The 25,551-nt window shown below is 40.7% G+C and overlaps 1 protein-coding gene across 2 annotated transcripts; it reads right to left on the reverse strand.

Moving 5' to 3' along the window:
* Positions 1-1,959: 1,959 nt before the first annotated feature.
* On the reverse strand, positions 1,960-23,863 carry zfr (zinc finger RNA binding protein). Of its 2 annotated transcripts, XM_020102378.2 has the most exons (20): positions 23,705-23,863; positions 23,450-23,531; positions 17,699-17,978; positions 16,877-17,015; positions 16,489-16,710; positions 15,650-15,885; positions 15,139-15,342; positions 14,717-15,035; positions 13,565-13,758; positions 13,345-13,464; positions 13,004-13,149; positions 12,694-12,859; positions 11,488-11,690; positions 10,306-10,456; positions 9,196-9,337; positions 6,992-7,089; positions 6,066-6,161; positions 4,680-4,791; positions 4,174-4,271; positions 1,960-3,217 (listed from the first exon to the last, which is right to left on the reverse strand). In XM_020102378.2, exons 1-20 carry the CDS (start codon positions 23,739-23,741, stop codon positions 3,035-3,037), a joined length of 3,228 nt encoding a protein of 1,075 aa, XP_019957937.2. In that variant the 5' UTR covers positions 23,742-23,863; the 3' UTR covers positions 1,960-3,034. The 2 variants fall into 2 exon arrangements, 1 of the variants encoding a protein (XP_019957937.2); XR_011240776.1 differs by lacking the exon at positions 6,992-7,089.
* Between the last annotated feature and the right edge of the window lie 1,688 nt (positions 23,864-25,551).

Genomic DNA, 25,551 nt, shown 5'->3' on the forward strand with positions numbered 1-25,551 from the left:
AGGACCATGGTGCCGCTAACCTGATAGGAAATCCTAAATGGACAGGCCCCTTCATACCTGTCTGAACAACCTAAAACTCTTCTATTAAGTAGTCAGCAGAGTCCAGGTCCAAATCCTATCATTACATTACATTTAATTTATCTATAAATGAATGAATGTGGGGGGACAGAGAGACAGAGAGAAGTGGAGAAGTGTTCAGTGGATGATGGGAGTTCACCCAGCAGTCTAGACCTATATCAGCATAACTAAGTGATGGTTCAGGACTCACCTGATCCAGAACTAACTATAGGCTTTATCAAAAAGGAACGTTTTCAGTTTAACTTTAAATGCAGAGATGGTGTCTGCCTCCTGAACCCAGAGTGGGAGCTGGTTCCACAGGAGAGGAGCCTGGTAGCTGAATGCTCTACCTCCTGTTCTACTCTTACAGACTCTTGGAACCACAAGAGAGCCTGTGATCTATTTGGATAATATGGTGTTATCAGGTCTTTGAAGGGGCTTGATTATTAAGGGCTTTAAATGTGAGGAGCAGGATCTTGAATTCTATTCTGAATTTTACAGGGAGCCAATGTAGAGAGGCAAAGACAGGAGTAATATGATCTCTCCTTCTAGTTCCTGTCAGCACTCGTGCTGCAGCATTTTGGACCAACTGGAGACTTTTTACTGATTTCCTGGGGCATCCTGATAATAAGGAATTACAGTAATCTAGTCTAGAGGTAACAAATGTGTGGACTAGTTTCTCAGCATCCTTCTGAGACAAGATGTTTCTAATTTCTTAATATTGTGCAGGTGGAAGAAAGCTGTCCTAGAGACTTGTTTTATATGTTGGTCAAATGACATGTCCTGGTCAAACATAACTCCAAGGTTCCTCACAGTTGAGCTGGGGGCCAAACTGACACCATCCAAGGTATCTGTTCAGACAGTGATACTCTAAGATGTTTAGGGCCGATTACAACGACCTCAGTTTTGTCTGAATTTAGAAGTAAGAGGTTTTGAGTCATCCAGGCCTTAATGTTCTTGAGACATTCCTGAAGTTGAACTAAGTGATTAGATTCATCATGCTTCAGAGAAATTTACAGCTGGGTGTCATCTGCTTAACAATGGTAGTGCATGTGGTGCTTTCTCATGATGTTGCCTAAGGGGAGCATGTATAAGGTGAAGAGTATAGGTCCAAGGACAGAACCTTGTGGAACAATCTTAAGATTGTTAGTTAATTAATGTTAGTAGTGAGTACAGTCCCCCTTTGTGTTTTTCCATGTCTTTATAAGCTCCCTGTCATTTGTGAGGTCAGTGTCGTTATGTTTGGTTGAGTAAAACTTGTGTTCTTATTGACCTCTTTATGAGTTAGTGCCCTTCATTTTTTAGCTCTTTTCTAGTTTCTTATGTTACACAAAATTTGTCCTTGTGCCTATTTGAATAGTCCCTGACATTTTGTTCAGGGTGTACTGACCATTACAGATTTTCTTCCTCCGGGTAATTCATGTTTGATTTAAAATGTAGTTGTATGTTCAGTCACTTAGGGGAAATATTTATGATCTCTCCAAACCATGACTGGAGTTGGGAAACCATGCTGTGAAGAATGTAAGATAAAGAACTGCCTCAGGTTCAGTATGAGACTGCGACAGTCAGTGTGAGCTGGTGTAGATACACAATCACATATTTATGTTACAATTCCAAAGTGCAACTGATTTGTTGTTAGAATTCCAACCACACTCACATCCCAGCAACAGTTAGGCTCCACATTTCTCTGCACTTCAAGTAATATGGCCACCAATACATGGTCAACTACACCTCAAATTAATTGCCTATCCCCACATCTGACGATGAACCTGTAATCTGCAACTCAGAAATTAAGATGAAAACTTTCGGGGTCCATCAACACATCCATTTGTAAAATAGGCTTAATGCTGACCCCAGCCTGAAGTACTGTATTTTCACTACACACCATGAGAGAAACCAAGGTACAGTTTTTCAATCTGGAAACGTATTTATTCTGCTGATGGAATTGTTAAACCAGAATGCATAGCACAGCAGCCATTCACAACAGGACCTGTGCTGAAGGGCAGTTACATCATTGTCCCTTCCACTGACATTGATTTATTTTGTTTTCTTTATCAAATTCAAATTAGTACCTAACTAAATTAAAAGGCAAGCAAGCCAATAAAGATCCCTATTAACCTTATTACACTTTAAAAGCCAAAACATTACACAATGTGAACATGGCCATGTTTTCCACAAACCAAAGCAGTTTATCTAAATATTATACAAATATTTTCATATACATATGAAAATCAAAAGACAAAACTACATTAAGGGCGTCACTAGAAACAAATAACTAACAGTTAACGTTCTGCTGAAGCTTTGTGCAATGCCCCATCGGTCTTTTATCTTCAGCATAGCATTGGGGAAAGACCCGTACAGCTATTTGTGTTGCCCAGAGGATGAAGCCTAATAACTAATGTTTCCACTTCTCTGACTATTGTCTTATATCATAGTGTAGCATTGGTAAATAACAAGACCACAGTATCAACATCACTTGCATCAAGTACAGTAATTCATATTCAAAAGAAAAACTTTGACATTTCAATTGGCCAAATAAATGCTTCACAATAGTAACAACAATACAGACCACCTCTGAATGCAACTGTACAGATGAATGAAGGCATTGACATGTATCTTTCCTTATCTTCTTGAGCCACAATACAGAGAAGTCTAGCTTCATTTCTGATGGTATAATTTCCTTAATCCCTCACAACTTAAAACCAAACAAACACAGGTCAGAGGGGAGCAGCAGCAGAAGCACATCAGGTAAAAACTGCTTTATCTAGAACAGAGAAGTCTCAACTTTAGGCAGAAAAATCTACAACTAAAACTGTACACTGACAATTTTTGTTTGTGTAATAACAAGTGAGGCTGAGATTCTGAGATTACACTGGTACATTTGCAGCTACAAAAAAAAAGCAGATACACACGAGACACCGCATACAACATGTTAGTACACTTTTGTATGTAGATTACTTTAAATTAATAACAGAAGTTACAAACTATCATAATCCTTTTTGTCTTTTTTGCCTTCACCCTCAAAGCTGTCTGTCCCATCACTGTTGTCACGGCGACGCTTGCGGCTGTTGCGGATGTTGAAGCGAGGGTTCATCTGCGGCAGAGGGTCCATGCCCAAAACTTTATGGATCTGACGGAATGCCAGCAGCCTCAGAGCAAACTGTAAAGAAAAACAGAAAGAACATTCCAAACAGTTAGTTAGGGGAAGCCACAGGAAACCTCCAGCAGAGCGCATGACATGAATGATTCCTCAAAACCCATTTCATGTGGAGCAACGTCTTGTCTACAAGCTGGTGCCAAAAAACACACAATTTAACACCAAATGATGCTGCTTTAGACTCTACAAGAGACAATTGTGAATTTATAATTCACAATTAATGTTTACATCCTTAAAGAATCTGCTCTGCCATTTCAAATTTTATCTGATCACCACTTGAAACTGTTTATTCTGATTCCTTCATCTATTTCTGCTCAATACTGGATGAATAATTCAGAAGACACATTCAAGGTGTTCCGCAAGGCTCAGTGCTGGGCCCCATTCTTTTCACCATCTACATGCTTCCGCTTGGTCGTATCATCCGTCAACATGGCCTTAATTTCCACCCAGTCACTCGTCAATTGCCTTCACACCATAAAAATCTGGATGTGATCAAACCTTCACAAACTTAACAGTAACAAGGCTGAGCTCATGGGCGACAGCTGCGCCATCTTCCCATCCCTCAAGGTCCGCAACCTGGGTGTCATTGTTGAGTCGACCCTCTCCTTCCAATCCCACATCAAATCCGTCACTAAATCCGCATTCTTTCACCTCAAAAACATCTCCAGACTCCTGCCTTAACTCCCCGACTCCGTGGCAGAAACCTACATTCATGCCTTCATCACCTCCCGTCTGGATTACTGTAATAGAGTCCTATCCAGTGTAGCAGAAAATGTCCTGAACAGACTTCAAAATGTGCAGAACTCTGCTGCCAGGGTTCTCACTTGCACTAAGCCCTGGTAGCAAATCACCCTGACCCTCATTTACCCCCAATGGCTCCCAAACAAGGCCTGCATCAAGTAAAAGGTGCTATATAAATTTAAGTAATTACTATTATTATTATTATTAGGAGCTTGTACTTGGGCACTTGAGGTGATGTCCTCTCTCTGTTGCTCTCCCATGGTTGTTAGGGTATCGACAGCCTTCTTTTCACATGGATCCACCAATCCTGGCCCACCTGTAAAAAAATAAAAAAATAACCAGCAGTGTGAGCAAAGGGTTGATGGGAAATTTCTCTCTGCTTAAATAGGCTGTCTAATAAGGTGGGTGTGTATAATAGATGATTGTGGAGAATCAGGTGTGTCACATGATGTGTGTCACATGATTGGAGCAGCGCAGCTCGAGTTGGCTGCCTGAACTAGCTCGCAGGGTTCACTCCATTTATTGTGAGGCAAATTTGGTGATGGCACTTTTGACACCCTAACCCTTCAAGAGAATTCCTTTTGCTTTACTGCCAAAAGACAGATAACAGTATTGCACACCATTTCAGTTACTTGTGGTCAACAAATAATTGCATTTGTTTTTTTTAAAGGACATTACTAGATCACAATTATGTACAGTATTATAACACTAAACAATGACTTACCAGGGAGTAAAATCCCAGAAGAGATACATTCAAAGACCCGTCTCAGAGCATCACCTGGGCTGAGGGGGGCAGAGGCGCTACTGATGGCCTTCTCAACAAGCAGCTCCATGCCCTGAGTAGAGTGAACCGTGAAGATGCTTTAGATAGCTGGCAAACACATGCATCTACTTATAAACATGAAATACAATATAATTACAGTGCTTTAAGGATAATTCCTAGCCTTATTCAAAAATCAATCAATGATGAATTGAACAAACATCTTAGTTCTATAGCTGCAGATATTCTGTTCATAGGCCATCTCAGGAGGTGGAGTGGGTAAGATAGATTGCTATATTGTGCTTTCTCTTGTTAGCCATTCATCAACTGAAAATTAGATGTAAGAGATAGTCAGAGATGGTGTTAACTTTCAAGAAAAGCTCTCTGTTATCTATACTGCTTATCCTTTACGCATTTCAGGGGGCTGGAGCCAATCCTCGCTGAAACTGGCAGAGAGCTGAAGTACTCCCTGGGCAGGTCTCCAATTAACATAATGTAAAGTGTATTACACATCGAGTGTAGCATTGTCCAGGAAAACAAGACCACTTAGGTCTACGAAGTTGGGGAGTAAAATCAACACAGCAGTCCTGACAAAAAACAGCAAAGCAGACAACCTTTCCACAAAACTGCATTTGTACTCATACAATGCGCTGTTTTAGAAGCTCCTTTTATTTTTATTTTCTTTTGACGAGAACGCTCATTACTGGTCTTGATGAAAACAAACCTAATGTCCGCACTTATTCAACTAATCTTCTGACAACTACGCCAGACTGCTTTTAATTTGTCCAATAAATAAACAAACAAGCTGACTTTAAATCCCAGGACCAAGAATAGCTGACAAAAGTAAAAAGATATAATACATAACTTTTATACAATAAAATGTCTTTTAACACGAAGCAGGGTAATTCAGTGTTTTTTATGTTTTAGGTTGTCCGTCTATCGCATTCTTGATTTTTCATGATCACTCAGTCTCTATTCAACCAGACACTTTCTAGAATGTAGAGAAGTCATCAATAATTATAAAATAATTTTAATCTCAAGACCAATTACTGACAATATTAACATCTAGTTTGTACTTACATTCCTGCTTCACAGTCATCATAAAGTAGGACATTGACAGCAGCTCATTTTGATGGATCAAAACTGGTGCTACAGTTGAAAAGCAGTTATAATTTCTACTGATTCTCAAAAGGTCCTCTGACAGGCTTTCTTTGGTCAACAAAGCTTAAACTAGGGTCAACGTTTTTGAAATTAACCACAAAAGATTTCACAGTTTTCACAATTTCATCAGGAACACAGTTCATAAAGGTCTTTGAATGTTTCATTGGCATGTCTGAATAACAAACTTACCCATCCTGGGAAGGACGACCATGTAGGAACTCGCTGACAGAGGTCTCGTAGGATTCGAATGATGATCACACAAGACTGAAGTCCATTAGCTCTAGCCTTTTGATGTAATAAAGGTTAGGTTTACAAAATGACAAAGCATGACATTAGATGGACCAAACAAGTGAATCAGCTGTCATAGAGGTCCAAACACTACTGTGCATAATGGAAGCTTGAATATGGTTTTAAGTGTGTATGAGTTTGCAAGCAGCTGCCATTCCCAGTAGTCTTGTACCTCATAGTTAGTAAGGGAGTTCAAAGTTTGCAAGATGCACAAGAAATGAGGACGTTTCTTGCCATCTTCTAAACCCTGACCCCAGGTTTATCCAGGAACCTCACAAACAAGTACTTAAAAGTACAAGAGTCCACTTGATAGAAGAGTATAGGGACTGAAAGAGCCAAGGAAATCTGCGTTACTTTGCCTGTGCTTTTGCTCAGGTAGCAGAATCACAGGAAACTACTCAGATATTCCTTTTCCCTCAATCCCCATTCTACAAAATATATAGAATAAAAACAATACAAATGTTGAACATGAAAGCACTTCTTGATGGCACAATTTTGTGCATGTTATTGTGCAGCCTTATGGAATCACATGTAACCATAATGCAGAAAATTGAAAAGAGAATACAAGGATGCCAGTTCTTTAAATTTTGGTTCCATAAGAGCTTCGGATGAACTTAGATTTAAAATCAATACATGTGATGAACATTGATCAGATCTTCATTGTAATAGGTGGCATCCTTGAATTATTCGTTTTTGCGTCAAATAGTAATAATTTTCATCATTATAATAAAATGAAAACCAAATGTGTACAACATAAATAAATGAATAAACAAATAAATAATGCATCTCATAAGGCTACAATAAGAAAGTAAAATGATGTTCCGAACCTGGAACCACTTAGCGTGGCGCAGAGCAGCCAGAGCGTCAAGGCATTTTTGCCTGTCCAAGACGTCCGCTGGGTCTTTCACCATACCCGAGGTTACATCTAAAAATGGATTTGAAGTGTCAAAATGGTGATGAGGAATGGGTGTTTGACCAGGTCAGTGAGGCTGGCAGAGAACAAACACAATGCCACACATACCAATGTGTTTCCCATGACAATCTACAATTGGTTGCTCATTTTGTCATTTCCAAGGGTCTACTGGCAATAAAAAATAAAAAAAAAGACTAAATAAAAATCTACATATTGCCAAAGTAAGTTGATGGATATAGATTAAAAGTGTACGACATGTTTGGTCATTGGATTCTCTAAAAAAAATAAAAGTATGAATTTATCAACTTAAAATTGAAGACAAATGGACTAATGTGTTTGGAAAGCAACACTCTCGCTAAATTACATGGGTGCAGGCTCACTAATGTTTTGAAGCCGATACCATTTTATCAGGTAATTGTGTGACAAAGCTTGGAGTTACCTTGATGAGGGCCATGGGAATTTTCAATTTTAGTAGATTTTCTTCACTGAAGCATTGGGACAGAGGGGGGATTCTGTGGCTAATGACCTGATAAAAAAGTGGCATGGCAATAGTAGGTGTGGCAAAGTTTTTGGGATGTGAGAAAACCTTGGTCAAAAATCCTTCCGAAGCTGTTGGGCCTTACTAAACCTCTAATGGGAGACAATCAACTGTTTTTTTCCCCTCTCTTTTTGTGTTCAAAGAAATAAGAGTCTTTGTGCTGTACTTAGAAATATTGCTACAAGTATAAAAAAAGGAGGAAGCAATGGGTGCTGAAGAAGAGAAAACAAACATGAGAACTAACAGCAAACAAAAGGGGTTAGGCTATCACTGCATGCATACCTACAATCAGTAGGTTGGAATTAGACCCCAACAATCATTGTATACCAACGGATGTCCTCGGGTCCAACCAAAGATTCCTCTGTCATAGCCGTCTTACCTGAACTCTTAACAATACTCCCCTAAGAATTATTTGAAATGATCAGATTTCAAAACAATACAGGACATGATTTATCTCAATCTTTCCATGTCAATTAATTCAAAAGAGAAAATGGTCCATATTCAGATTATGTGTCTTCATCTTCCATTTGACATTCAAATAAAAATGACAAAAGCTTGTCATGGATAAACACTAAATATTATCGCATATTAACCTGTGGAGCCCAATTCAGATTCCTATGTGTGTAAAGGAAGATGGCAATCAACTCAGGGGAGCACTTCAGAACAGGGGACCATAGCATGGTGAACTGTTCACCAGTACACAAAAGGAAGATTTGTTTCCTGTGGGAACATAATATCCAATTTCTCTGCCTTAGGCCAAATATTCATTTGAGACAATATTGCAAAGTTCAAACGTCTTTGTAAAATTACTTCCAACTGTAATTTGAGGTAAGTAAGTGCCTCCTGTTGTTTATTTGTTCACCTTCTGCTGGAATTGTCTTTTTTGTCTCCTCATGTCAAAGAAGTTTTGGGAAAAAGATCCTGTAATGTATGTCTCCCATTGATTATAGCCAACAGTAAAATGGAAACACAATCCCCTGTAACACAGGAAACAAAATAGAATCTCATCTGGGAATAACTAGACTCAACACAATGCAAACACTGATCATGCTTTGTTTCAAAGGATAAAGATAGCATTTGAGAGGTAAGAGTTACAGAGCAAAAAGCGTAAGAGCAATACTGCTGGCACTTTTTTTTAATGTTACACTAGAGGTGATCTGCTGCACATGATGTGCAAAGAGAAATCATTGAGAAAATGGCTAAATTAGGAGTCTCAATATCAGCAGATTATCAAAAGATAGTGTTTCATTGAAATGGTTTTCAGAAATTGATGCAGTTCATAAACAGCGCAAAATATACCCTCGGGGAAAAAGACCACAACTACAGTCATAAGATATGATGACCTTGCACTTCCTTCGTTGCCCTCTCATTTCTGATTTCAATAATCCAAATGAAACATGCATGAAGTGCAAGTTGCTAGAGTGATCTGATTGAAAACCCAACGAATCAATCTTTGTGGAGTGCCAGCAGGACCGTGCTCTTCAAGGGTGTCAACCAACATATTGAAACTGATTTCATAGAGAGATAGCAGAAAGACAAGAAAAGAGGTGCAATGGGAAGGCTGTGATGGGATTCCCAACCTCCATCCCGGCCATTTTCCTCTCTGATGACAGGTGAAGTCAGCGTGATTGTCACTTGCATCTTTGGCTCAGTACAGGACGTCAGAATGATGGCTGCTTCCTGGATAGATCCCTTGACCTCATATTTTTCTGGTGTTACCATCTGAAAGAAATTGTGTATTAATAATATTTTTCAAAGTCAGCTTTTCATACAACTAGCTAACAGTTATTTCTATAGAGCATACCTAGTCATCTACATTCAGTGGCCACTTCATAGGTAAGTTAGTTTACATGGAATACCAAGCAGTGGTGGACCTGATGCATTTATCAGTCCCCTGTCAGCAGAGAACAGCAATGCTTGTTTGGTAAAAATGCTGAATCCCAAAGATTGCTCCAGCATACAAGGACCATTTAAAAAGGTTTATGTCTTGAGAGACTTGCAAAACAGGTTAAATTGAAGGAGAATCCTTTATAAAAAGTTATTGATGTTATGGTCAGTTGGGACATCCTTCTCAATGGACAGCATTGATCTGAGAGCCTCCTCTCTATATTTCTGTTTCTAAGATGGTTTTTGATCAGTTTCAGTTTAATCACTTTACTGATGCAGTTGAGCCAATGGAAAAATATAAATTATTTTTTTCTGATACAGTGCCCCCATAGATAATTTAACCATAGTTTGTATTCATTGGAAGGACACTCAATATTATTTCATACAGAAAAGCTGGGGTCAATCCAAATGACAGCAACTCACAGGACACTGCATTACTTCTTTGTCACAGTTGACCACTTGTGTGACAAACACACATGAACAAAAAGAAAAAAACTGTGCTGTGTAACTACAGAGCCTACCAACTGCACCATGAATTCAGCTTTCAACTGAACCTAACCCAGTAATAATGTTCCTGTTTACACAATTAGTGTAATTAATGTTAAGAAAATGTTGCTTGCCACTATTCAGTAATGAATCTTTCTAATTGACTGCATGTATCCACTGATTTAGTGCACAAGACGGAAAATTGTTTTTGGTGGGTTAAGGTAGTTTGTGTGTGTTTAGAACTTATACAAAGACAAACTGGTCTCAAGAAAGAATGAGGCAAGTGCTGATTTCAGTAACATTTGTAAAGATAGTACTGTTAGTTGCTTGGGCAGGTGCTCCATAATGCGGCTGAGGAGGTCTTTGGTGGGCTTCTCTGAGCAGAGCAGGACTAGGTTGACATCTTTGTCCCCACGCAGAAGTAAGCCTTTGGCCAGGACTCCAACCCTCATCACTCCCTTCAGGGCTCTAGACAGTAGAAAGATAAGAAGGAAAAATAAGCAAAGACAAATAAAATATTCTGAAAACGTTTTCAATACCTTCAAATAAAGAATGCTGTTTTGAAATAAACAATGTATATCACTATTTTCAAGAATAGAGAGATATTAGTGATAAAATAGACTTCTGACTGCATTCTAAAAAGCCAAATTGACTGATGATCACACTAGTATGGAGCAGAACAAAGCATTTCACTAGTTGGCTGCATTTATTCAATTAAAGCTGCTTTCAGATTGTTAGCCATATTTTAATGTTCCAATGCAGCAGCGACAAGGGGAGGGAGGCTGGCTGCCGCTCTTATGAACATGCACAGCTTTGTGCTTGTTCAAGTGTCAGACTTCATGATGGTTCTACCTTGTCAACTTTGCTGCTGTGCAACCATGTCAACCAGTACAGGAGAAGAAGCTCTATACTCTATTAAATGAATACCTCTTCAGCAGATGAATGAATACAAAATATAATTATAATAATACAGATTAAAATAAGCACAACTCGTAGCTAGAAGCCACCACCACATCATAACTTATTTCTGCCAATTATTCAAACAGCAGCAGTTACTGCTCACTGTCTGATAGCACCTTTTTCGTTGTAAGATCCAGATCAGGACAAGCAAAAATTGACCTTCCTGGCTTAATAGGAGGAATAAATAAATCTAGCCTAAGTAATGAAAAGGAAGGTGCTGTGAGTAGATCAATTATAAAAAAATATCTTAAACAACATTGGTTGACATTCCTAGGTTTAAGTGATGGGGCAGTATTTAACTGACTGAAATAAAATATATATAAAAATATTGGGGACTTAAAATATAAGTCCCCTAACCCAAACTCCACAAAACTGAACATGAATTAACTTTACAGAGTAATGGGTCAGTTATGGTTCTAAGCTGTGCCGCTTTCAGGCAGGGGCAGGTTAGCAAAACGGACAAGAAAATGATTTCTATGCAAAGGAAGTCTAACCCCTCCAACGCTGCTGCATACACTAGACAATCTGAAATGTCCCACCTGTCTTTGCTGGATTCTTTCTTCTCCTGGTCTTCTTCCTTGGTCTTGTCCTGGTCTGTAATTATGTCTGAGACCAGTTTGAGGGCACGTTCTGTGATTGACACGATCTTCTGAATGGACTGGAGCTCATCTTCTGAGGGGTAGATGGCTGCATGTTTTGTCATGACATAACGATCATCTGAAGAATCAGGACGGCGTGGGGGCTGAAACATACAAAAGGCACATGACTTTTTTCAGATGGTCATTCTATCTCCTGATGTTCAGGCACATCTCAGGGGATTATACCAGCGTACAGCTGAAATCACATTGTATTATCAGATTACATTTTCAGTTTCTATGATTATTAATGGTCACTCTGCAGCTCACTTGTGTTTTCAAGTTGCAATAATGCATTTTACTTACAAGGTAAATATGGTGCAATAATATTGCGACCCCTGAATAGCACATAAAAAAATTACCAGACTTATGAATAAACACAACCATATATTATGTTTGCTGAAAAGTCAAAGCATTCTGTATTTACTCTCCATATCAGAATATCCAGTGTGCTTGATCATATTCAAACTTATTTTTGGTCCGAGATGAACGTTTTACATCCACACATTAAGATAATACCTTGAACAATAACTGACCACAGAAATAATAATCAATCTTTTGACATGTGAAATCTTTGTAGATAGAATGTCAGCTTTCAATCAGTGACCTATAATTTCCATGATATTCAAACATGATATGAATCTGAAAAAAAGTCATGGCTACTTGTTTGATTATAATGGGGAAAATAAAGATATCATCAAGAACCGGGGCTGCGGTCAGAAAGTCTAAATAATCTCCTTTCCTAACCACTATTCCTTGACCCGGATGAAAAACGTTTGATTGGTCAAGGGGAGATTTGAAGGAGAAGCCGTAAGTAGTTAAGAAAGGCAGGTATACGATCCTCTGATGCAACTATTTAATCATGTTTTAAAAATGATTCCCTCTCAAATTGAATTCTGAAATAAAACACGAGTACAGGGTAAGAGAAAATAAATAAGACTCTCTTAGCTCTGCCTAAGAAGGCAGACTACCCAAAGTAAACTCCTGACAATGTTGTGGGGTTTTCACGTCACACTGGGTGGGAAATTAAACCATTTCCTGAACATTAAGTGTTACCATTGTAAGGTCCTACAATATACTTAGTAACACTACACAGACACCATGCCTTACCACAGGCCCTTGAGGCTGGAGGCCAGGCATGCCAGGTCGCACTCCGAGTAGACCGGGAGGGCCAGGAGGGCCCTGTGGGTACCCTCCATCTGGTAATCGACGTCGTTCATCCCAGTGGTGCTGCTCCTCCTCCATGCGTCTCCAGTACATGTCTTCTTCATAACGCCTGAAAGTAATAACAAGAGCTCATCTCATGGTTTCAGGTTTTTTTATTTTGCTCCACAACACCCCACCACTCCCAACAGTGGATAAGTGACTATTTATACATGTCTCTACCTTAAACACTGATAGAAAATAACCAAATCCATACCTCATCTCCATTCTCCAGCGCTCTTCCTCCTCTCTTCTTCTCCAGTACTCCTCTTTCTGCATCTGCTTTCTCATCTTTTCCTCCTGAATCTTTCTGGCTCGGATGCTGGGCTTGACCTCCACCTGCAGATCTGGGTTGACCTTTTTCTACATAACAGAACATTAAAATAGTGTTACATGTTTTACCTGAAATTTTCAAATATAAGAGCAAATATGCATCACTTGAAAATCTTGATATAGCTGAAATGCAGAACTACTCCTGCATGCCCTGCACTGAGACACCTGGTAAATATTCTAAGGTGTATCAAAATTCTGTGGCAAGGTACAGACATGTCTACAAACCTTGTATTGCAGGCGATGCCTTCGTCCTTTAAGATGCATTTCCTTCGCATTTGGGTCGTTGAAACTACATTCACACAGCTTGCAATGGAAGCGGATGACTTTGCCTTCATCGTTTCTGACCTAGAATGAGTTTCACATATTACACTCAAGATTTAAACATATTTCCGCTCCATAAAGTGTAGGCTGGCTTAAGCCCATGTATGCAAGGGTCAAAACTTACTTCCTCAACATAGTCATGACCGACTGGCTGGACATCACTCTGCAGTGCAGCCAGAGCTGATGTGGACAGAGAGTCTGAAACTTCTGCCTTGGGGTCTTGAGCACCTGAAGAGGGTACCACAGGCTTACACGCCTCCACTTTGGCCTCTGCTCTGGCTTCGTCAATCTTTACTGTTGTCTGTAATTTATTTCCACCTGCATTTCAGAAATTACAATGTAGTTAAATCTTAGTTCTACTAGATAGTCCTAAATAACAAAACAATATGACAAGTTGGTAAGGTAGCCCTTGGTGGTCAGATTTAGTAGTTAATACTTTCACCAACCCGATGGTTGGATTTCAATTCATTCCATGTTTTGTAGTTCAATACAGCCACATGGCAATGTAGATAGTTCTGCATTTTAAGGGTTTATTACATGGTTTTACATAAGGATTTGTGTATGATAAAAACTATTATAGAATACAATTATTTGAAATGGCCAGATTCAGGACAGCTGCATCTTACAGCTAGATTTCAGAAAGTGAATAATTGTGATAAAATATCTCTTGTGTGTTGCAGTGAAAATAAGTTTTTCAGTTGGTCTCCAGTTTGAAGTATGTTGGGATTCATGATTCCTATAAACTGAGTATCCTTTCGTGTATATATAGAAAGGTTATTACTGTGGTTCTGCTATGTGCATAATCTGCATCAGATTTATCCTGTAACAGTTGGTCCATGTCCTGCTGTGTGTCCAATAAAGATAGAAGTTGAAAAAGGGATATCCAAATGGTAGGAGTTCAGTTGAAGAAAAACTCCATAATGGATTATTTAATAGGAATACTTAAATTAAACCAGCCATAACAGTGTAGCACAATAAAGCATATGCTAACCAGAATTATGTATTAGAGGAACTCTGGTTTACCAAAACAAATTGCAGCAATGGTGTGTCACATGCGAATCACAGCTCACTCTAGCTGTTCCTGCTTGTATAATCTTCAGAGACAAAATAGTGCAGACTACGTCCCCACCCTCATAGGAAGATTAATCTTAATTGAAGAATAAGACCAGACTTACTAAAGCCAGCTGGTTTCTGATCAGGGGCAATGTTCCTGAACAACAAAGGATTGTGCTTCTACAGTGAGACAGACCTGTACCCTCAACATGTGTTTACTAACCGACAAAAGTGATCTTGGGGGTGTTGACTTTCTTTCCAGCTGAGGCAGAGTTGGCTACAGAGAGGTTGTTGGCTAATGGGTTCTTGCCACCTGCAACACCACTGCTGACTATGTTGACTGGCTTCAGGTAGGTGGGACTGGAGCTGGTGGCAGGGGAGGAGGAAGCAGAAGCACATAGAGAGCTGGTGGTGCTGGAACTGCTCAGGGTGGCTGTGGTCGTTTTGCTGGGGGCAGCCGTGGTGGAAGACGATGTTTGAGTGACCATACTGGGCTCAGTAGATGGAATGGGCTTTCCAAGTTTGGTATGAAGCTTCACAACCTAAAGCAGAGCATTCAGATTACAGAAAATGTTTTGGCATTTATCGCAGAGAGCGAGAGAGAGAGTCTTAATAATATAATTACTGATAATACCCCACTCATACCTTCTGGTGCTTAGCTCCACGAATGTGGGCAGCATAGGCATCGGCGCCAGTGCAGGAAACATCACAAAGTTCACAGCGGAGCTGGTTTTGAGCATTGCGGGCCAAAACCCCTCCACCACTATTACTGCTGCTACTGCTCTGGGAAACCTTCAGTGCTGCTTCCTTCTTCTTGTGCTTCTGCCCTTCAAGATGCTCCTTGTACGTCTAATGCATTTGATGTTTGAGGGGTGACAGAGAGATAAAGATTTTTAGAATATAAATTAAAAAACATCACAGCATTTATATTTGTATAGTTTGTCCTTATCCTGTCCATCGACTTGGGAACAACACATCAATTAAGATTAGAAGAACAACTCTAGGATCAGATTGACTTCAAACAGTGGACTTAATTAATGGTTTGTATGTGAAGGACCCAATTCATCTGACAATTTTAAAATATTCACATTTATGTATGCGCTTCATACTAAGCATACTGGAATAATGGTGTCATTGTGCGCTATACTGAACTCACCTGTGGACCGGCACAGCTGATCTTACAGACGTCGCAGTAGTGGATCTGAGGGGGTTTGGGCGGCTGCTTGGGCCGAAGCTGCTTACTCTGAAAGGGGGGCTTCTTGGTGAAAGTGTTCCCCGTCCATGCTGCTGTTGCAGCTACAGCTGCCACAGCCTGCTTCTGCTGTTGCTGCTGCTGGTAGTAGTTGGAGGCGGCCGAGTAAACTGCAGCTTCATAGCCCGAGTATGAGGTTCCTGGAAAGGTTAGGGCATTGCCAACTTTAAGGGTTAATTCACCCAAAACATTTAAATCACTAATTACCATCGACTCACCCCTATGCAGATGGAGGGGTGGGTGAAGTGCTTGAGTGAATACACTTCTGGACAGCGAACAGACAACCGTTTATCCCTAAGACTCCAAAAGTGTTTTCTGAACTTAAACACTTCAACCATCCCTCCATCGGCACAGTGGTGAATAGTTAAGTGAATTTAAATTTTTCTGTGAACTATGCCTTTAAAGCCTGCTCAGTACACTTTTATATTATAGGCCTTTGAAAAGGCTCCATATGATGCATGATAACCATGCTCACCATCATAGTTTATTGTGTTAATGTTTAGCATTTTATTATTGGCATTGAAAAGTGTAGCTTGAAGCTGATGTCATCGCTTTTGATATTTGGCGACGTACAGTGCAATAGTTTTCAGTTTGGGTTGTGAAAAGTAAAACGCAAAGGCCTTGCTGGCATTAATTATATTTTTTGAACCCTCCTTTTTACTTAAGTTAACAATTATCTTATATTGACAAACATTCATGGTGTAGTTCTTGGTGGCTTCTTGGTTTTACCATGGCCAACTTACCGGAGTAGGTAACAGCATTCGTGCTGTATGTTGGGCTTTGGGAGTAAGAAGGGACCACAGAGGCAGCAGCAGCAGCCACAGGCTGTACAGTGGAGGTCACAGGGTAGATGGAGAAAGTGGATGAGGCTGGACTGGGAGCAGCCGGCTTTATCACAGTCACCTGGCGTGTCTGCTGGCTCTGGGTGTATGATGTTACCCCCTGGCTATATCCTGGTTTGGGGGCTAGAAAACACAAAAGTGAATTTAATCATCTACTCTTAAACTCAGTTTCAACAAAAACAGTATAAACTTTATGAAGGAGGACTATCTGTAGGTATAATTTATTAAGACTGCATTACGTTTAGCTAGGTGTTCCTAATAAACTAATAAATTAATGCATTTACAATACCTGTCTGATAGTATGAATCTGCCACACTGGGTTGTGGCTGTGCAGCAGCAACAGCTGCTGTAGCAGTGGGTTGCTGGTAATACTGCTTACTGTCATAAGCTACAGCTGGAGCAGTAGACCGGACATAGGAGTAGGAATCCTGCAAAGAAAACCAGTAAAACACAGTTGAAGATTTGGTGGTCAAACCTCTCTTCGTCTTGTCCACAGGTCAAATTGTTGGATGAGACACGGAACCCAAATTGTTCCTGTTGCTTCAATGTGAATGGATGGATTTTGCCACGACATGAAATGCAGTGTGCAGGTTGTATTCATTTGTGTCATGAAAATGGTATTGTGCTAAATTTATCATGTGTCCTTTAGAGTATAGGTAATTATCTAAAACATTGAAGAATTCTTCACAGTCTCAGTCTCAAGCAAATGTTTTGTGGTTTTCAAAGTAAAAGCTCTACTGTTTTGTATCACTGCCATTTACACTTGGCATTACAATGATGTCCATATCTAGATATGATATGAATGTGTCTCCATCTATAGTTGTGTACAGTTGAGAATGTTCAGGTAAGATCATGAACCAACAACGAGCCTACCAACAGCCACATTGTAATACTAAATACCCCAATGTTTTTTAACATTTCTATCCTGCATTTGTTGAATAAACCTGAAACAATGCTAAAAACTATCAATCTATTCTTTAGCCATTCATTATATAAAAAAATGTAATCTACTACTTTGTATTAGTAATTTACTCAGGGCACAGAGGCGGCTGTCTAAATGTTTTCTAATTTTGCTAATCGGCAGAGCAGCCAGTAAATACTCATGGTGTACCTGGTAGTTCTGTGACGTGACTGGTGGTGGGGGTGGAGGGACTTCGGGCTGGCGCTGAGGGTAGCCGTAGTCAGTGGCAGCATGGGTTGGCTGGTATCCCCCATAAGCTGCAGCAGTAGCAGCTGCCACGGCGACTGGCGCAGGCCTAGCGACAGCTACTGTGGCTGCAGTGGGAGCATAGGCTGCCGCCACAGTGTGTGCAGCCACAGGTGCTTGATGAACTGTGTAACTGGCCACTGTGGTGGGATGTGTATACGCCACCCCGGCAGCTGGCTGCTGACTAGTAGGACAATACAAAGGAGAAATGTCAAAGGTTAGCAATTGCAACTTTGTTTACTTAGGGTAAAGCATGTGTGATGAACATGAACAGGTTACGACAGTGGATTTACTTTACAGTTCAGTGTTCAGTTTTATTGATAAAGAACAGTGACAGAAAAAGGTGCACGTGTTTATTATCTTAAAGTTAAAATTAATTTGGAATCATGTAACCATTTTCTTCCTGTATTGAAATTATTAAATGAAAAATTATTTGCAGACTCACTCAAAAATGTTAGCAACAAAGGAATGCATCAATATCTAATAATACTTTTTGGGTCACAGAGCTTTAGAACTGAAGCAAACAATTTTCTCCACCTGACCAGCTGGGTAAGAAACAAAGTGTGTGCTGTATCTTGGCTGGCTGGCTCGTTTGCTAGTGCTGAAGATAAGCTAGTGCTGCAGATAGGCATTAATTTTAGCCCCTGGCTGATAACACACAAAGTATTTGACTTTGGATGGATGATATCCATACTGGTTGCATGCTGTGCATATTCAGTTCTTGCATGTGGGGTCCCCCAGAATTTAGTATATAAAAATAAGACAACGGGAAATGACCACAGCATAGTGTCCCAATAATTAACTACAATGTGGCGCAATCTAATTAGTGGACATTTGGAAAATTTGGAATCATTAATCCAATAAACTCATTTAAAAAGCCATATACTGCTATTAAGTATTTGACAGTCCCTGACAGGATCATGCAGACTGATGACTAGCTTTTCAGTCTTTTGATTAGTCACTGAATTTGGTATCTGAAACTTAACCTGCTCTGGAGCAAGTTAACAGCATTACTTTCCATGGTGATTTATCCCCATAAGAGGTGAACCAGCTTTATAGGACTGAAAACTCAAGAGTTAAACTTGAAATTGCAAATTATTGCTTTTTAGTACAGGCCCCTGCTCTATGTCTCTCTCATAGTTGTCCTCACAAGCAGGCAGATCTCTTCAAACAGATTTTCTGCTGTAGCTGTGCATGTTCCTGTCACAGGCCTGCAGTTTACAGCAGCGGACAGTCCTGAGCTAAATACCTGCCTTCTCTTTCACTCTGGTTTAGTTGCACATGACAGCTTACTGTAAAGCAGTTTTCAGACATGAACTCCTGAGAATGTCCGTAAAATTGGGTCCAGACTTGAATAGTATTTTGGTGCTGTGTGCAGCACTCTTTGTTTGGTTGTCTGCCTGACGATGGTCCATCAAAACATTCCTGACATCTTTACCACCCTCTGCAGGATGTCAGAATTCAGGATACTGTTCTCAGAGGGCAGATGCACATGATAGCATACAGTGGCCCCACCCGAATGGGGGTAGAAGCTCAAATGCTTTTATCAATCCAGGTTCCCAGTCATATAACAGAGATAATGTTTCATGGAAAAGCAACAAATCTGACCGCTAATATTAGCACATCCTTGCAAACATTACCACTTGATTAAGCTAAATTATACAATAGGTAAGGCATTCTAATTCTGAAATAATAAAACACCTCTTGGGCAGGGCATTGAGTATTTTGTGTGAACAATTTAATGTGTGGGTGGACAGCTCTAAGTGAAGAGGCGAGCACACCCAAGACATCTATTTGAGATCCAATCACTTAGACCACATTATGGCAACATGTGTCCCAGACCACTTGCCAAACCAGCTGTGCAAATGTGTCTGTTGTATAACCTAGTATAGATTCATAATGAACCAAACGTATTTACCCATACCCATATATTGATTTGTTTGTGGCCATAATATTAATACATATCACAACCCATTGTTTTCTATTTAAGCAAACCTTGTTTTATTGTAAAGCTATGCACATTGAGTCACTCACCCTGCACTGGCTCCACATTCTCCCTTTGTCTAGGTCCTTCCCACTTTTATACGTACACACACACACAAACATAGTTGAACTGGCTAAAAACAGCATCATTTGATCTTCACAAACAGAAATGACGTTTGTAACTGCCATTGTCTGACACAATTTCATTTTGCTCTGTTTTTTTCTGCATCATTTAGGGAAACCTTTGGTTTCCCTGTGCCAGCGCTTTCATATGTATCTGCCACATTCACTTGTAACCCTGTAGGGATGTCACGATATGAAATTTTGGTGCCACCTTTATTGTCAGCGGAAATATCACGGTTTCACGATTATTGATACTACAGGAGGAAAAAGACAACACACAATAGCGAATATATAGCTAATAATACAGCTAATGAACTAAAATATTTATAATTATCATCAACAATATCCAGTTAGTTTTTAGAGCGTAACATTTGGCTATTTAAAAGTAATTTATTTAAGCTTTTTTATTTATTGTGGAAGGTTAGTCAGTGAATTTGTGTTTCAAGTCATCCTAAGCAGTGTATCTGTATGGGACTTTTATTGTGTTAGGTTAGTGACAGAAGTTGTTCTGTTTTGGGAGCGAGGTGTTGACTTGTTGTAAAATAGTAAACAGGTAAACTGTCCCGGTTCAAGCCACATTCTTCATGTCTTAATTATACGAATACCCCTCAGTATAGGTGAATTAAACATTTACAATGGTTTAGAAGAGAGAGAGAAAGAGATGTATGTGTGTGTGTGTATGTGTGCGTGTCAGCCACTCCTGTGTTGCTGGTCAGAAATCGAAAGTAAACAAGGATTTCTCCTCTCGCTGTGATCTTCATCAATGGACTTTTTGTCCAGTGTTGGTGGAAATAAGTCAGTTGCCTCTTCTTAACTAACATTTCAGTGGCTCGTGCACACAAAACGTGACACGCAAGAGATTTCACTGTGCAGTGAACACACAAATTATGTGACTTGAGAGAGGCAGGACACCATTGTTAGATATTGTAATTTTTTACAATTCTTACAGTTATGAAATCGTGATGTTATGAAACTGCGGTTATTGTAAAATCGGTTAATCGCGAGTCGCGACATCCCTATCCCCTTGTAATTGGAATAGCAAATGGATTGCACCTGCATAGCCCTTCTAGAGTCTTTACGACCACTTAAAGCTCTTTAAGCTACATGTCATGTTCCCACACATTCATTTGGATCAAACCATTGACCTCCTGATGGTTGACAGCAGTTCTAGTCCCCAGCGGCATGACCATTTACTAAATGTCAAGTCCCTAATCTCTCAACCCGTTTCCTGAGTCCTATAAACTGTAGCGGGTGCACAAAAATGATGGCTACCATATACATGTATAAGACAGCTACAATCAAAATTACTATTCATTTAAGAATACATTTTTTACTTGCAAAAATATGCTGGAGCCAATACATATATTTCATTGAAGAGAGCTGCTGGATGGACAACCCCTCCAGCCACAACTTCTCCAGAATTGAATAGGCTAGTGGGTTACCACATGCAGACCTGTACACTATCATTACATGTGTTTAGAAACACCAGCTACCAGGCCTGTGATTGCACAGTGCAGCACCTTGACTGAAAATTTCAGAGAGATCATCAAGACACACTGCAGCTGGTCAAATGTACTTCTCAAAACAATTAAGGGAACCCTTAATCGTCATAGTATAACACCAAGTCAGTTAAACTTCAGGGATATCAATCTGTGCGGGGAAATGGTTTGGCATGCGGTGGCTGCAGACAATTGCTCTCTCCTAATCCTTCCTGACTGATTCCTCTCTAGTATTATGTTCTGTTAGTGTCCTCGTCACTACTGGTAGCATGAGGCAGTACTTGCAGCCCAATCAGGTTGCACGGGTAGTCCAGCTCCTCCAGGATGGCACATCCATTCATGCAGTCGCAAGAAGGTTTGCTGTGTCTTCCAGCACAGTCTCAAGGGCATGGAGGAGAGACCAGGAGACCGGCCGTTACATAAGTAGTGCTGGACAGAGCTGTAGAAGGGCATCAACCCAGCAGCAGGACCAGGATGAGCACTGCCAGAACCCTAACAAATGAACTCAAGCAAGCTACTGGTGTGCATGCAACTGTCAGAAACAGACCCCATGAGGGTGGCATGAGGGCCGGAGGTCCTCTAGTGGGACCTGTACTCACAGCACACTTGTGCCCTGTTCTCATCACAGATGAGAGCAGGTTCCCACTAAACACAGGGCAGGCATAAAAGAGTCTGGAGATACCATGGTGAATGTTGTGCTGCCTGTAACATCATCCAGCATGACCGGTCTGGGGAGGCATATCCTTGGAGGGTTGCACAGACAATGGTACCCTGACCGCTGTTAGGTACCAGGATGACATCTGCGATTGACAGACCTTACGCTGGTGCAGTGGGCCCTGTGTTCCTCCTGTGGTCAGAATGGTTAGGTAGTTCCTGAATGACGAAGGCATCGATGCCATTAACTGGCCCTCACGCTCCACTGACGTAAATCCAATAGAGCACCTATGGGACGTTATGTGTCAGTGCATCCAATGCCGCCAAGTACCACCACAGACTGTCCAGGAGATCACTGATGCCCCGATTCAGGTCTGGAAGGAGATCCCCCAGGAATCCATCTGCCGACTCATCAGGAGCGTGTCGGAAGTGCATACAGGCATGTGGAAACCCACACACAGCACCGAATCACATTATAAATTGCCGGGATGAAATTCACGCCAGCTGGATTAGTCTGTGACTTAAATTTTACACTTTGATTTTAGTCGTGGTTTTGAATCCAGCCCTCAATGGGTTGATGATTGTGGAATGCATTTAACTTTATCACATAATTTTGTTCTCAGCAATTATAACATGTCCTTCAAAGATTTTTTAACTTGAATGATTCATTCATCAAGTTCTGATGTGTGATTTGAGTGTGAACCTAATTTTCTTGAGCTGTGTATGTGGAGAAAGAGCAGGTGAAAAATTGGGAGTCGAAAAGTATCCCCAGGTTTCATATTTACTGAATCTTATACACAGTGCTTTTCACCGATTGTCGTTCTGCTGACCGCGTCAAACGGCGATTTATATCGACTACTTATTTTCTGGCATAATCCCACCTCTAAACTGTCGGCTATGCGTCATTAAACACCCCCAGCCCTCCCTTTCGTCTGTCAGAACTGATTGAGGCTGTGTCAGGTTATTTCAACAACTTCCCAAAGTCCACAACCCGACATTCACACTGTGAATCAATGTGTAACATGGATGAAACGCTTCATAGGATCCAGCACTCGGTACTATTACGTGGACATTCCTCACAGACGCAGGGTTGTTTTCACTCTCCGCAACATTTAACACGTTAGCATGTTTAGCTTGTAATGCGACCATCGGTTTTACTGGAGGAGAAATCGAACCAACGCAGTATCTTTGGTTAACCAACGCAGCCATGTGCAGTGTGGACCGCTGCTTACATCTGACTGCCGCAGCAGGGGGATCAGTGCCCCCTCCCCCAGCCCGAACAATGGAGACAGTCGGGATGTACCTGTACAATACACATACTCCGCTGACTTCAGAGTTCTAACAGCACTATGGAGGCAGATGCAGTCCAAAATTGAGGGTGCGCGGCTCCACTCACCTGTACTGAGCCGCAGCGCCATGGGTAAATCCAAAGTAATTGCCGGTAGCCATTTTGGCATCTTCACCAAGCCGGCTGGGCACTGCAGAGGACAGACATACAGGGTTACGCTAAGCTAACAGTTAGCAGCAGGGTACAGTGAGATGTCCAAGGACTATCCATTAACCTCAGAATTGCACCTACACGCACGCTTGTAAAATCACTAACGCCTTTGTAGCTGATTGTAAAATAACCCCAGGTTTGATCGATACTCACCATAGGTGAAGGAGACTACAGGACATATGGGAATCATTTGCTTCGTATGTTCAACCGACGCCCGAGTGGTATACCAGCCTATTTATATTACATGTCGTACCCGGAAATACGTCTTTGCGTCTGCGCAGAAAGGAGTGAGGGGGACTCCAGGGTCTGGACCGTCCAGTCGCATGGATGCCTGTTGTTCGCTGGACTGCATAATGAAATATTTTTGTCTACACTAAATTCCCAGTACCATAACAAGACGAAACCAACAACAGAAATATACATATATGTACATATACAAATTGTCTGATTTAAAGTTTATTGTCAAAGCCTATGTCTGGGAATAACTGAAGAAACCAGCCTTTGTAAATGCAAGACATTAATTCTATTATTTTATTCATTAGAGTTGTGGGCCGACTTAAACTCTGGACTCAACCCAATAGCCAACATTAACTTGGACCAACATAACTGACAGAAAATCATACAAATAGGTACTAAATATAAATCACTTGTACTTTCCTTGAGTATTTCAATTATTTAATGACCATAATAATAACTCTATTTGTATAGCAATTAATCTTTACGAGGTCACAAAATGCTTCACAAAAAAAATCTATGGCAAAAAGAAGAATGAATTATAATAAAAGATATTCAGTTCAGTTCAATTTTAAGGGCCAAATCATAACAGAATAAGGTAAAGACCTTAAAATGTATAGAAAGACCTAACAGTTGATCAAGCACTTTGGTGACTGTGGAGAGGAAAAACTTCCTCATTAACTGGAAGACACCTCGAGCAGAACCAGTGTGGGCGGCCATCTGCCTCGACCGGCTGGAGAGAGAGACCAGGTACATCACATTTGAACTCTGAAAGACTGGTGGTTGTAATGAAAATAATAGTACCTGAGGGTATGCTGAGGCTAAAGGTAAATCTGACTGGCCACTGGCTTCCATGGCAGTACTAAGAAAGCCATGTGACTCGCTCAGCAGATTAGATGCCATTACCTCTATGCCTTTTTAAACTAAACCAAATCTCTCATAGGCAGCAGATTCAAAAGCTGTCATATTTAAGAAACTACATAAAATGTGGTTGCAATAAAATTAAGAAAAAAGGAATAAAGGAGTTAAGGCAATACAGTAGTACCAAAATTACAAATCACATGTTAAAAATGCTTTCCTATAAAAATATGTTTTGAGCAGTGATTTAAAGACTGGTAGTGAGTTGGGGGGCCTAATCTCTTCAGGCAGGGAGGTTCAGAGCCTTGGGGCCCTGACAGAGAAAGCCCGGTCTACCTTGAGTAGCCAGCCTTGACCTTTTACATTACATTACATATCATTTAGCTGACGCTTTTATCCAAAGGGACTTACAATAAGTGCATCAACCGTGAGGATACAAACCCAGAACAACAAGAATCATGTAGATAAATGTTAACACCAGAGTTGACGATGGCTATTAGACCTCATCTTCTTAACCAAGGTATAGTTGGAAGAGATGTGTCTTTAGTCTGCAGTGGAAGATGTGTAGACTTTCTGCTGTCCTGGTGTCTATGGGGAGCTGGTTCCAACATTTAGGAGCCAGGACAGCAAACAGTCTTGAGTGAGGGAGGGAGCAGCAAGCTGACTGGTCAATACAGAGCGGAGTGGGCGGGCTGGGGTGTAAGATTTAACCATGTCCTGGATGTAGACTGGGCCCAATCTGTTCACAGCATGGTACACAAGTAGTGTCTTGAAGCGGATGTGGGCAGCCACTGGTAACCAGTGAAGGGAGCGGAGCAGTGGAGTAGTGTGAGTTAACTTAGGTTGGTTGAAGACCAGTCGAGCTGCTGCATTCTGGATGAGCTGCAGTGGCCGGATTGCACAGGTAA

This window comes from Paralichthys olivaceus, chromosome 4 (assembly GCF_024713975.1).
Source record: "Paralichthys olivaceus isolate ysfri-2021 chromosome 4, ASM2471397v2, whole genome shotgun sequence".
Classification (NCBI taxonomy): Eukaryota; Metazoa; Chordata; class Actinopteri; order Pleuronectiformes; family Paralichthyidae; genus Paralichthys; species Paralichthys olivaceus.

What these genes read in the sequence shown, in the direction of transcription:
- zfr (XM_020102378.2), bottom strand. Translation starts at nt 23,741, where the DNA reads ATGATTCCCATATGTCCTGTAGTCTCCTTCACCTATG. An exon ending in CGCTGGAGAATGGAGATGAG is followed by an intron (nt 12,860 to 13,003) that starts GTATGGATTTGG and finishes TATTACTTTCAG; the next exon opens with GCGTTATGAAGAAGACATGT. An exon ending in TTCTGGGATTTTACTCCCTG is followed by an intron (nt 4,272 to 4,679) that starts GTAAGTCATTGT and finishes ATTTTTTTACAG; the next exon opens with GTGGGCCAGGATTGGTGGAT.